Here is a 14,528-nt window from a genome sequence, read left to right on the forward strand (position 1 = left end):
CAAACTGGCAACTTCTCTAACCCTGTTCACAGACTCCAGCGCCCCCTTGGGAATCCCCAGATATTCCCAAGCCAACCATGAGACAGAATTGCTCAAGTGCGTCCAGGGTCTGTTCTGGGGTCTCCATCCAATGGAAGGTGCCTCGTCTAGCTCTTGAGGTCCGTAATACCAGGTACCATCATTACAAGGTGTCTAAACCACCTTAACTGCCATGGCTCCATTCAGAGAAGCAGTGGTTCTAATTTGAGGCTCGTCTGGCATACGGAGTTCCTCACCATCACAGAGATTAGAATCTCTCAAGTGGGTCCAGGGTCTGCTCTGGGGTTTCCATCCATTGGAAGGTGCCTCATATAGCTCTTGAGATATATCATACCAGATAGCATTATTATAAGGTGTCTAAACCACCTCAACTGCCATGGCTCCAGAGAAGCAGTGGCTCTACTCTGAGGCTTGTCTGGTATACAGAGTTCCTCGCTCTAGCACAGAGATTGTACTAACGACCTCATTCTTTTTGGTCACTACCCACAACACAACACGTGATCATAAATGAGGATAGGAGAGTATAACACAGTGAGTGTCAGTGCCAATGTTTTCCATTTCGAACAATTCTGATACAATCCTGAGGTACTTCAATTCTTTGCCATGGGGCAAGGTCTCTCCTGGAAGAAGCATTCCACACTTTTCCAGGAGTCTTTTGCCTCGGACTTGGAGGTGATAAGTTTCAATCACTGCCACTTCACATTCAGCACTGAAATATGTGCATGTTTGAGGTCTAGTTCTCATCGGGTCAAGAGGATGCCATCATCTGCAAATAACAATGATGATGCTTCTAGCCCTCCATATTGGGCACCTCTCCGAATTTTGCCGTTTTTATACCCTGTCCATGGAAACCACAAACAGGAGTGGAGACAAGACACACCCATCACATAGTCCGAAGCCAAACACTCCTGCAGCAAGTCCCATAACAAATTTGAAAGACTCTGAGCATAGGTCTTCTCCAAATCCACAATACACATGCAGACCAGATTAGTCCCTCACAAAGCTGCGCAATAGTCAAGAGCCAAAGGGTTTGATTCTCTTAATTGGAAGACACCCTCTGCTCCCCTTCTTAAAAATAACAACTACTATCCCAGTTAGCCAGTCCAGGGGCACGGTCCTAGATCTCCATGCAACATTGATGAGGCATGTTAACAACACAGCTCTAACCTTGTCCATTGCCATCAATATCTCCAGCTGAATCTTATCGATACCTATAGCCATATCGCTGTCATGGTTTCTAACCACCATAGTACATGAAGGTTAACACTCCCTTGCACTTCCTTAGCAGGCCTTGTGCATGGTCTACTCTCTGCTTTCTTCCGGTCCTGAGCTCTGTGACTGCAGCCCTTCTTGCTCGAATCAGGACAGCCCTCCATGAACATTATCCAGAAGGCCTCCTTCAACTTCCCTGACCACTGGTGGGTCCTAGGGCAACCTCCATGACAGCACTCCAGCCAGAGCTTTTTGCAACTGCCCCTGCGATTGAGGACTTGAACATGGTCCATGAAGACTCAATGTCCCAGATGTCATTCTCTATAAGGGAAGCGTCCTTTTGGAGATGGGAGCTAAATGTGCGTCTTTGAATCCCAAAAATGTCTTCCTATCTACTATAGGTGTGTGGCAGCCTGGGAAAACCATTCACATGGTTAAAAGTTCAGTTGTTCATATTCTGGGAAAGAGAACCAACTAAGATCAGTAGAAAATGTAGATGTGTAGGCGCTGGACTAATAAAAATGATAACTTCAAGATGGGGACAGGATGGTCAAGCGCGTGTGTTTGCAGGCGAATGTGTGATTTAAAAAAAAATAAATAAAAATTTATTTATATATCACACACAGTACAAACGTGTCTATGTGTCAGCCCTGGCGACTTGTCCAGGGTGTACCCCGCCTTTCGCCCGTAGTCAGCTGGGATAGGCTCCAGCTTGCCTGCGACCCTGTAGAACAGGATAAAGCGGCTAGAGATAATGAGACACAGTACAAACACTGGTGATATAAAGGGTCTGCTACTATGTATGCAGCACATAATGCAGGTGTGTAGACACACACAAGAATGAATAGTGTGTGGACACATCTATGTTCAGCTTTGTGAGTATGTAAAGATCTACACACACACACAAAGCCACCAGCTGATGTGCACGGTTCTGAAATCAGCAAGTGGTTCACTCTGTGTACGTGTGTGTACGTGTGAGAGGTGGTTAAGTGAATGGCTAAACCCTCAGGCTTTTAAAGAATAGTGACACAAACGTTTGCACATTACCGGCTTCAAAGCCACCTGGAATATTGCAAAGACCTTCTTCAAACAAAATGTCAGATGTATAGCAATCTATACCATACCACTGCATGCACACACATGCAAAACACATGCACGCACGCAAAACACACACACACGCATGCAAAACACACGCGCAACCTCCGGAATTGAGCTTACATGTTTGTCTGAGCCTTGACATGGAGGTAGAGAGCCGGGACAAGCTGTGGGTGAACTGGCTGGACTACACAATTCGGGGAAGGGGTTTGGGATGGCAGGCAGAGACGATGTCCGAAACTGCTGCTCTTCCTCCTGCAGCCTCCTAGAGAGACAGAGAAAGAGAGAGTGTGGAAGTTGAGGGTGAAGAGCGAAAGGACGAGTGTGAAGGATAAAAAGAGAATAAAGACAGGGAGGAAGAAGGAAAGGTCAGGGGTCAAAAAAAGGAAAGGATCAAGAGTGCGTGATGTCATCAATATATTTTTTTTGGGGGGGGGAGTCAATGATAAAAGAAACACAAAACCAACACAAATGACCAAAAAGTGATGAGCTCAACAGATAAGAAAAATATTTTCAGTCTGATTTCGTAGAGTTGCATAAAGCTATGATTTACTACCAACAACAGTTTTGGCACTGTGACCTTTAAGACAGCACGCAAAAAAAAAAAAAAAAAACACCACTCAGCTGTGATTTATGTATTCTTCAGTAAGTCAATCACTGCACCTTATTCCAGACTCAGGGTCAGGACGTCCTAAGCGTGAAGAACACGCGCTACTTCTCTCTCTAATCTCTGCATGCTTGGAACAATACGAGCACACACTGAACTTGGACACCAATCTCTCAAGTGCTAACATTTTTCACATAATTAGATACTGAGACAAACCCTCGTTTTGTTTAAAAAAAAAAAAAAAACTATGCCAGCATGTACGGTATCATCATCTCATCTCATCATCTCTAGCTGCTTTATCCGGTTCTACAGGGTCGCAGGCGAGCTGGAGCCTATCCCAGCTGACTACGGGCGAAAGGCGGGGTACACCCTGGACAAGTTGCCAGGTCATCACAGGGCTGACACATAGACACAGACAACCATTCACACTCACATTCACACCTACGGTCAATTTAGAGTCACCAGTTAACCTAACCTGCATGTCTTTGGACTGTGGGGGAAACCGGAGCACCCGGAGGAAACCCACGCGGACACGGGGAGAACATGCAAACTCCGCACAGAAAGGCCCTCGCCGGCCCCGGGGCTCGAACCCGGACCTTCTTGCTGTGAGGCGACAGCGCTAACCACTACACCACCGTGCCGCCCACGTATCATCATATAAAAACGAAATATTCTTTTTGCATGCCACCAGCTTCATTTTTACAAAAAGAAAGAGAAAAACAAGAATTTCCACTTACACGTTCCTGTATTTAATATTTGATAGATTGGCACCATTTCTTTATACTTTGAACATGTTTTTCCAGTACCCATGAAAGATGCGTAGCCTCTGCACCCGTCATGCCCAGTGAAAGAGGTATGGCTTCAGTGCCAGACAGTCAAAGTGAAGGAGGCGTGGTCCAAGTGTCAGTCAGTCGCAGTAAAAGGCGGCACCGAATCGATTTTAGGTATCCTATTGCTGATTGTCTTACTCTCTCTAGCCCCTTTTACACTGCCTGTTCAAGGTGGGAATCTTACACCTTGATTCCACCTCCTCCTCCTCCTCAGCGGATCTGTTCTACATATTTGATTTGGCATAGTTTTTTTTTTTTTACATTTGATGCCCTTTCTGACGCAATCCTCCCCAATCTATCCGGGCTTGGAACTGGCACCAAGTATACACTAGCTTGCGCAACCCCAGTGGCTGGGAATTTTACCTAATCTGCATATCTTTGGACTGCGGGGCAAACCGTAACACCCGGAGGAAACCCATGCAGACACGGGAAGAACATGCAAACTCCGCACAGAAAGGCTCCCATCGGCCGTGAACCCGGAACCTTCTTGCTGCGAGGCGAAAGTGATAACCACTGGACTACCATGCTGCCTGCTTTTATTCCACCTCAAATTCTGTGTTGCGCTGAACCAGAACTAAATGTCATTGTAAAAGGGACAGCCGGAGCAACGGAACATGGGTGCGGTGTTTTTGACATTGACATTCTTCTTTCTGAGACCAGGGCAAATTCAGACGTCTCCGTCTACGGTCTCTAAGGTCCTTATGCCTTTCTGCCCCAAATCGCTTCCTACTCATCTTCACTTTCTCCTCCATAAACATGTTGCTTGCACGAGTCTCTCCACTCCACGCTTCCTCTATACCTTTCACGCTCTTTGGGTGTGTCTCTCCACCCGATTTGTGAGCTGGCTTGGCAAAAGGACACGGACATGTTTTATATATTACACACACACACACACTGCTCAGCGTAAATGAGTACACCCCTTTTGAAAAGTAACATTTTAAACAATATCTCAACGAACACAAACAATTTCCAAAATGTTGAAAAGACAAAGTTTAATATAACATCTGTTTAACTTATAACGGGAAAGTAAGGTTAAAGGTCCCATGGCATGAAATTTTCACTTTCTGAGGTTTTTTAACATTAAAATGAGTTCCTCGGACCTTCTTAAGTCACCCCAGTGGCTAGAAATGTCATAATGTGTAAACCAAACTATGCCCACCCTTTGTCAACATTTGAGAATGGCGTGTCAAAATGGCGCGTTGATGGGCTCTTCCCTTTACTACATCAGCAAGGGAGATGATCCCCACGCCCCCCCCCGGATTCCCACCCACTGTATGGATTGCCCGCCCAGCTCAAAAGTTGCCACCATAGATACGTCACTTCAATTTTGTAGTGAGGAGACCATAGAGGACACAACAACATGGCACCACCTAAGCGAGCGAAACATGGAAATTGCGCTGTACATGGATGTGACAACACAGAAAAGAGTCTGTTTTTACTGCCGACGGGAGAGCCCCTGAAGACGCAGTGGCTTAATTTTATTTACTCCAATAATACGCCGTCGAGTCTACCTAAGACGATGTATGTTTGTCGGAAGCATTTTCCTGAGGAATGTTTCCACAACTTGGGACAGTACAGGGCAGGTTTTGCACATCAACTGTCACTGAAGCCTGGGTCCGTACCAAGCATCCCTGCCGCATCAGCAACAAACACCGAACAAGTAAGTGTATAACTGTTAAGTCGTTTTGCCGTGTTTTAAAATCGATGCGTTAGCCTTGCAATGGCTACATTAGCTGTGCAGCTAACCGCTTCCTGCAGTTAGCCAGGTAATCTGCGCTACAAAACTAAAGAGCATGCAGCATGCTCTGTTAAACTGAGTTTAGTCTGGAAATTGACTGTAACTTATGAGCTTATGTTTGACTATTGCTCCGCAATGCATGTCTTCTGTTGGATAAGCGATATGTTGCTGTAGTTGCTGCTTCTATCCTCTTTAGTTATGGAGTGCGTGTTCAAGCCTAGGGTATTATACGTTCGTAAACTACCACTCCGAACACTCTTGTTCTCTGTGTCACGTTGAGTTTACGAAAGGAGTCCGAGGGAGAACGGGGTTTTGTCTTAGCAGCGTGGCTACAGGCGCTGATAGCAGCGAGTATGTGTGTGCGCAGCTTGGTCAAGCCCCTCCCCCCATGGCCCGCCCCCACCCTCTACCCTTCCCCGCCTCCTGCTTCTCATTAGCAAAACGACACACTGGGAAAAGCGCTGAAATGGGGCTTTCTCCCAGGAGGCTATATCTACGTGCCGAGGGTTCATTTCGAGAAAGGTTGCGGATATAACATCCGGAAACCTCCACGAGCCCGTTTAAAGCATCAACAAACCACCATGCCATGGGCCCTTTAATAATATAAACTTAGATTACACATTTTTCAGTTTTACTCAAATTAGGGTGGTGCAAAAATGAGTACACCCCACAACAAAAACTACTCCATCTAGTACTTTATCTGGCCTCCATGATTTTTAATGACGGCACCAAGTCTTCTAGGCATGGAACGAACAAGTTGTCGACATTTTGCAACATCAATCTTTTTCCATTCTTCAACAACGACCTCTTTTAGTGACTGGATGGAGAGTGATGCTCAACTTGTCTCTTCAGAATTCCCCAAAGAAAATAATTTCTTTACACCACAAAGGTGAAGGCTACAAGATCAGCAAAGCTTTACTTATCAGTCAGAATACTGTAGCAAAAGTGGTACAAAAATTTAAGAAAGATGGAATTGCAACCATCTCACAGAGACGTCCAGGTCGTCCACGGAAGTTAACACCTCGACAGGAGCGTCTTCTGATGAGAAGGGTTGAAGAAAATCGGCATGCGAGTTCACTGCAGTTATCTAAAGAAGTAGAAAGCCAAACTGGGGTGACTATTTCCCGTGACGCAATACGGCGTACGCTGCAGAGGAATGGCATGCATGGATGCCGTCCACGAAAGAAGCCTCTCCTAAAGCCCAGGCACAAAAAAGCCCACCTAGAGTTTGCCAGGGCCCATGCTGACAAAGATGAAGACTACTGGGACTCTATACTCTGGAGTGATGAGACCAAGATGAATGTTTTTGGAACTGATGGCTTCCAAACTGTATGGCGTCGGCAAAGGTGAGGAATACAAAGAAAAATGCCTGGTGCCTACAGTGAAACATGGTGGTGGCCGTGTCCTTATGTGGGGCTGCATGAGTGCTGCTGGTGTCGGGGAGCATTGATGGCATCATGAATTCACAGATGTATTGCTCTATACTGAAAGAGAAGATGCTACCATCACTCCGTGCCCTTGGTCATCGTGCACTTTTCCAACATGACAATGATCCTAAACACACATCTAAGGTCACTGTTGGATTTCTGAAGAAGAACAGGGTGAAAGTGATTCAGTGGCCAAGTATGTCTTCTGATCTGAACCCAGTCGAACACCTATAGGGAATTCTGAAGAGACAAGTTGAGCGTCACTCTCCATCCAGTCACTGAAAGAGGTCGTTGTTGAAGAATGGAAAAAGATTGATGTTGCAAAATGTCGCCAACTTGTTCATTCCATGCCTAGAAGACTTGGTGCTGTCATTAAAAATCATGGAGGCCAGACAAAGTACTTGATGTAGTAGTTTTTGTTGTGGGGTGTACTCATTTTTGCACCACCCTAATTTGAGTAAAACTGAAAAATGTGTAATCTAAGTTTATATTATTAACCTTACTTTCACGTTATAAGTTAAACAGATGTTATATTAAACTTTGTCTTTTCAACATTTTGGAAATTGTTTGTGTTCATTGAGATATTGTTTAAAATTTTACTTTTCAAAGGAGGCATATATATATTTTTTTCCCTGAAACGTGAATTATTTAACGTAAGTGATTACATGTTCAAATGATGCTCAGTAACTTTGCTCATGTTTGAGGAGTGTTGTAAATGTGCACGGTGAACAAAAACCCCAACACTCGGTTCGATTACTGTTGTTTTGAAAAGCAGCACTGGTATTCTCGGGTTGTTCATATTTACGATGCATAGATAACGTCATCCTTCGTTGGGACATGTCACACCTCTCGCTGCGGAACGGAAATTGGATTAAGGTCGGGACTTTGACTTGGCCATTCCAAAACATTAACTTTATTCTTCTTTAACCATTCTTTGATAGAACGACTTGTGTGCTTAGGGTCATTGTCTTGCTGCATGACCCACCTTCTCTTGAGATTCAGTTCATGGACAGATGTCCTGACATTTTCCTTTAGAATTCACTGGTATAATTCAGAATTCATTGTTCCATCAATGATGACAAGCCGTCCTGGCCCAGATGCAGCAAAACAGGCCCAAGCCATGATACTACCACCCCCATGTTTCACCGATGGGATAAGGTTCTTATGCTGGAATGCAGTGTTTTCCTTTCTCCAAACATAACGCTTCTCATTTAAACCAAAAAGTTCTATTTTGGTCTCATCCGTCTACAAAACATTTTTCCAATAGCCTTGTGACTTCTCCACATGATCTTTAGCAAACTGCAGACGAGCAGCAGTGTTCTTTTTGGAGAGCAGTGGCTTTCTCATTGCAACCCTGTCATGCACACCATTGTTGTTCAGTGTTCTCCTGATGGTGGACTCATGAACATGAACATTAGCCAATCTGAGAGAGGCCTTCAGTTGCTTAGAAGTTACCCTGGGGTCCTTTGTGACCTCGCTGACTATTACACACCTTGCTGTTGGAGTGATCTTTGTTGGTCAACCACTCCTGGGGAGGGTAACAATGGTCTTGAATTTCCTCCATTTGTACACAATCTGTCTGACTGTGGATTGGTGGAGTCCAAACTCTTTAGAGATGGTTTTGTAACCTTTTCCAGCCTGATGAGCATCAACAACGCTTTTTCTGAGGTCCTCAGAAATCTCCTTCATTCGTGCCATGATGCACTTCCACAAACATGTGTTGTGAAGATCAGACTTTGATAGATCCCTGTTCTTTAAATAAAACAGGGTGCCCACTCACACCTGATTGTCATCCCATTGATTGAAAACACCTGACTCTAATTTCACCTTCAAATTAACTGCTAATCCTAGAGGTTCACATACTTTTGCCACTCACAGATATGTAATATTGGATCATTTTCCTCAATAAATAAATGACCAAGTATAATATTTTTGTCTCATTTGTTTAACCGGGTTCTCTTTATCTACTTTTAGGACTTGTGTGAAAATCTGAAGATGTTTTAGGTTTTATTTATGCAGAAATATAGAAGATTCTAAGGGGTTCACAAACTTTCAAGCACCACTGTAACTTCCACTCGGCATAGCAGTAACGTTAGCCAAGTCCAACGCTATCTTACCTGCGACTCGGTACTGTTAGCGCGGCAGTCCAGTTAGCTTCCAGCCGGTGTAGCAGTAGCATTAACAAAGGCTAAAGCTAGCTTACCCATGAGTGCTGTTAGCACAGCAGTGCTAATTACCTTCCAGCTGGCGTAGTGTTAGCCAAGGCCAATGCTAACACAGTCAAGCGGAATATTATCATCATTTTCCCTGTGTAATTTACTTGGTTACTTTTTCAACCAACATCGACAGGTACACACAACGGAGGGACCTGGCAGCCAAAATTCTCTCAAAATCTTCCGCTTTTAACGAAGCAAACCTGGCGGCCATGTTTGTTTACAAATTGTCACTGTCACAGAAGTTTGACATCCCCCGATGTGTGACATGTTGTCTTGAAAACATGCAATATTATAACAATATTGCACACTTATTCTCCACTGGGGAGAGTGGCGTAATACACGAAGGATAAGCGATATGAGAGCAATATTGCATTCTATCAATAAATCCACTAGAAGGGAATAGAATACATATTTTTATTCCATGGATAAAGTACAACCCCGATTCCAAAAAAGTTGGGACAAAGTACAAATTGTAAACAAAAATGGAATGCAATGATGTGGAAGTTTCAAAATTCCATATTTTATTCAGAATAGAACATAGATGACATATCAAATGTTTAAACTGAGAAAATGTATCATTTAAAGAGAAAAATTAGATGATTTTAAATTTTATGACAACAACACATCTCAAAAAAGTTGGGACAAGGCCATGTTTACCACTGTGAGACATCCCCTTTTCTCTTTACAACAGTCTGTAAACGTCTGGGGACTGAGGAGACAAGTTGCTCAAGTTTAGGGATAGGAATGTTAACCCATTCTTGTCTAATGTAGGATTCTAGTTGCTCAACTGTCTTAGGTCTTTTTTGTCGTATCTTCCGTTTTATGATGCACCAAATGTTTTCTATGGGTGAAAGATCTGGACTGCAGGCTGGCCAGTTCAGTACCCGGACCCTTCTTCTACGCAGCCATGATGCTGTAATTGATGCAGTATGTGGTTTGGCATTGTCATGTTGGAAAATGCAAGGTCTTCCCTGAAAGAGACGTCATCTGGATGGGAGCATATGTTGCTCTAGAACCTGGATATACCTTTCAGCATTGATGGTGTCTTTCCAGATGTGTAAGCTGCCCATGCCACATGCACTAATGCAACTCCATACCATCAGAGATGCAGGCTTCTGAACTGAGTGCTGATAACAACTCGGGTCGTCCTTCTCCTCTTTAGTCCGAATGACACGGCGTCCCTGATTTCCATAAAGAACTTCAAGTTTTGATTCGTCTGACCACAGAACAGTTTTCCACTTTGCCACAGTCCATTTTAAATGAGCCTTGGCCCAGAGAAGACGTCTGCGCTTCTGGATCGTGTTTAGATACGGCTTCTTCTTTGAACTATAGAGTTTTAGCTGGCAACGGCGGATGGCACGGTGAATTGTGTTCACAGATAATGTTCTCTGGAAATATTCCTGAGCCCATTTTGTGATTTCCAATACAGAAGCATGCCTGTATGTGATGCAGTGCCGTCTAAGGGCCCGAAGATCACGGGCACCCCGTATGGTTTTCCGGCCTTGACCCTTACACACAGAGATTCTTCCAGATTCTCTGAATCTTTTGATGATATTATGCACTGTAGATGATGATATGTTCAAACTCTTTGCAATTTTACACTGTCGAACTCCTTTCTGATATTGCTCCACTATTTGTCGGCGCAGAATTAGGGGGATTGGTGATCCTCTTCCCATCTTTACTTCTGAGAGCCGCTGCCACTCCAAGATGCTCTTTTTATACCCAGTCATGTTAATGACCTATTGCCAATTGACCTAATGAGTTGCAATTTGGTCCTCCAGCTGTTCCTTTTTTGTACCTTTAACTTTTCCAGCCTCTTATTGCCCCTGTCCCAACTTTTTTGAGATGTGTCGCTGTCATGAAATTTCAAATGAGCCAATATTTGGCATGACATTTCAAAATGTCTCACTTTCGACATTTGATATGTTGTCTATGGTCTATTGTGAATACAATGTCAGTTTTTGAGATTTGTAAATTATTGCATTCCGTTTTTTTATTTACAATTTATCCTTTGTCCCAACTTTTTTGGAATCAGGGTTGTATCTTGTATGTACAGTATAACGATACAGAATATCTGAGTAAAAAGGGCCAAGTCATCACTGATCAGAGGCCATGGGGTGTGTTTTGGACTAGAATCCCTTGAAGTAAGGTCACACAAGCAGTCAGCGCTCAAGTTTGACTGCTAACCTCTGGGTGAACCCACGTTAAAAGGAACTCAAAACACCTGCGCGCACGCACACACGGCAGTTAATCATGTACCCCATCTCAGCAGGGGTAAAGCTGTAGATTACAGTATGTGCAGGGTTCATTTCTCTGTTTGCTGCTTGTTCCTGATTTTTAAGTTGAATCAAGCAAGATACACTACCGTTCAAAAGTTTGGGGTCACTTTGAAATGTCCTTATTTTTGAAAGAAAAGCACTGTTCTTTTCAATGAAGATCACTTTAAACTAATCAGAAATCCACTCTATACATTGCTAATGTGGTAAATGACTATTCTAGCTGCAAATGTCTGGTTTTTGGTGCAATATCTCCATAGGTGTATAGAGGCCCATTTCCAGCAACTATCACTCCAGTGTTCTAATGGTACAATGTGTTTGCTCATTGCCTCAGAAGGCTAATGGATGATTAGAAAACCCTTGTACAATCATGTTAGCACAGCTGAAAACAGTTGAGCTCTTTAGAGAAGCTATAAAACTGACCTTCCTTTGAGCAGATTGAGTTTCTGGAGCATCACATTTGTGGGGTCGATTAAATGCTCAAAATGGCCAGAAAAATGTCTCGACTATATTTTCTATTCATTTTACAACTTATGGTGGGAAATAAAAGTGTGACTTTTCATGGAAAACACAAAATTGTCTGGGTGACCCCAAACTTTTGAACGGTAGTGTACTAAATTAAAAAATACATGAAGATAAGTTTCATTTTATCACTCATGAAGGATAAACATGGTCAGGTCCAGAAGAATTTGGACAGGGACACAATTTGTGCCATTTTGCCTCTGTACAATCACCACAGTGGATTTGAAATAAAGCTGTTAAAAATATGATTGACGTCTCGACCTTCAGCTTTAATTCAAGGGCTTGAACAGAAACGCTGCATTCACTGTTTCGGAATTACAGCCGTTTCTTACAAAATCCCTCCGTTTTCGCAGGCTCAAAAGTAACTGGACAAACCAACAATTAGAAATATAAGCATTCGTTTTAACGCTTGGATGCAAATCTTTGCAGTCGATGACGCTCTGATGTCTGGAACCCATAGACTTCGCCGAAGGCCGGGTTTCCTCCTTCAAGATGCTTTTCCAGGCCTTTCCTGCAGCCGCCACGTGTTGTTTGTGTTCAGTAAGTGAAAAGCATGCTCAACTGGGTTGAAAACAATAACACTGCAGACAAATACACATGCTGCCTTTGGGATTTTGTTCTGCTGAAACCCTATTCGTACAAAAACGGTTTACAGTCCGTCACTATAACAAGATATTAAAGGGAAAAAAAGGGAAAAAAGTGAGAAACTGTTTCAGCTGGACTTCATTTGTGAGGATGGAGCTGGAATCTGTGTGCGTGCCCGTGTGTGTGTGTGTGTGGTGGGGGGGTGTTTGTAGTGAAACAATCTAAAAGTAGACTCAATATTAGAGTACAAGGATTATTTTGTTTTGGAAAGAGCCACAGGGCATGAAATTCTTCAGTTGGCTTGATGTTTAAGTGCATGTGTTTGCCCGGCTGCTAAATACTAAACTGTGTGTGTGTGTGTGTGTGTGATCCTACTGTCAAGCAGTGTTGTAGTCGAGTCACTAAACCTCGAGTCCAAGTACAGTCTTGAGTCCCCAGTGTTCAAGTCCAAATCATTAAAGAAAATTTCGAATCGAATCCGAATTGAGAACAAGACTCCACCTGCACCATTTGACGGTGGGCGTTGCTGCCTTTATGTGAAAGCGTCTCTGCTACTGTGTTGGACTAACGTTACTGCTCGACTGCCCCATTTTAGGCCCTGTCCACACGGCAACGGATTCAGGTGAATCTGATAAAATTGTTTATCGTTTCGGCCTGGCGTCCACACGGCACCGGCGTTTTGGGTGCCCCAAAACGAAATCTTTTGAGAACGGGTTCCAGAGTGGAAAAATCTGGCAACGGCGCCGTTGCGAAGTCGTCTGGATGAGTAGAACGGATTTGTTTACGATGACGTCACAACCACATGACTAGAACAAGCAGCGCTCTCGCTGTTTTGTATGAACATTGCATTCACTTTTGTATACAGCTTTTCTTTTAAATAAACAAGTAACTGAACCATTTCTTGAATTTCTTTTTTTTTTATTGGATAAGACTGCTTTTCAAAATGTTCACACACAAGTTATATAAATTATATAAAAATGCTTTTCAAAATGTTCACACAATAAGAAAATTAAGTGATATAAAACTATGCACACTAATAAAACTAATTTGTTCCAGAGTGGAAAAATCTGGCAACGGCGCTGTTGCGAAGTCGTCTGGATGAGTAGAACGGATTTGTTTACGATGACGTCACAACCACATGACTGTCAGTGCTTCACGCCGGGTAGAAGTGTAACGAACTCGATGCGAGTTGTCAACAAATCCTGTAACTTGGTTCATGAAACGCGCTTACAAAATATTTTCACTGTGAATATTTATTGTGTAATGGTGCAAAGTGAGAGAGAGAGAGAGAATAGCCCTTAGGGCAGAGTCTTTAGTCCAAACACTGCGGAAGTACCGAGTATAACCAAACCGTGCACCGCCCGTGCACTTTCCAAAAACAAAAACAATCCCGCCAGCAAAAATAGGAAAAAAAAAAGGAGCGATCTCCTCTTCAGATGTTGGTTTAAGTCCGACAATACATTCCTCAAAAAGGGCTTAGAAGAACAAAGTAATCCATCAACGTGTAGCATTCAGAGACGGTCCACACCTCTACGTGCGCTGTAAGACGGTCCCATCGGAGACACCAGAACAATAGAAGAAGTAGACGCATGCGCATAAACCCCTTCTTCTGTAGCATCAGCCACATCAAGTTCTGATTATTAATCAGTAGCATAAAACGAAAGATGTGGAAAGAGGAATGAACGGGGGTAGATGGAAGCCGGTACGCCAACATTCTGATATCCTCCAGAATTCTTTAATGGTCCGGAATAAATTGAATGCTACACGTTGATGGATTACTTTGTTCTTCTAAGCCCTTTTTGAGGAATGTAAACGTGTATTGCATCGTTTTCAGCAAGCGTTGCATTGCCATATGAACCTGATATTTTACTGATCCGTTGCCATGTGGACACGATATTTTAAAAAAAAAAAAAAAACTCATTGCCATTGTCGTGTGGATGTAGCCTTAGTTAATAGGCTACAGATAAAAAGCTAGTTTATC

General features: G+C 43.3%; 1 protein-coding gene across 3 annotated transcripts in view; it reads right to left on the reverse strand.

Moving 5' to 3' along the window:
- Nucleotides 1–14,528, reverse strand: part of grb10b (growth factor receptor-bound protein 10b) — a 230,929-nt gene that overhangs the window by 66,931 nt on the left and 149,470 nt on the right. For all 3 annotated transcript variants that reach the window (XM_060921182.1, XM_060921181.1, XM_060921184.1), the window contains one exon: nt 2,470–2,611. In XM_060921182.1, the coding sequence (XP_060777165.1) occupies nt 2,470–2,611 (142 nt within the window). The remainder of the gene's footprint in view (nt 1–2,469; nt 2,612–14,528) is intronic.

This window comes from Neoarius graeffei, chromosome 5, assembly GCF_027579695.1.
Source record: "Neoarius graeffei isolate fNeoGra1 chromosome 5, fNeoGra1.pri, whole genome shotgun sequence".
Lineage (NCBI taxonomy): Eukaryota > Metazoa > Chordata > Actinopteri > Siluriformes > Ariidae > Neoarius > Neoarius graeffei.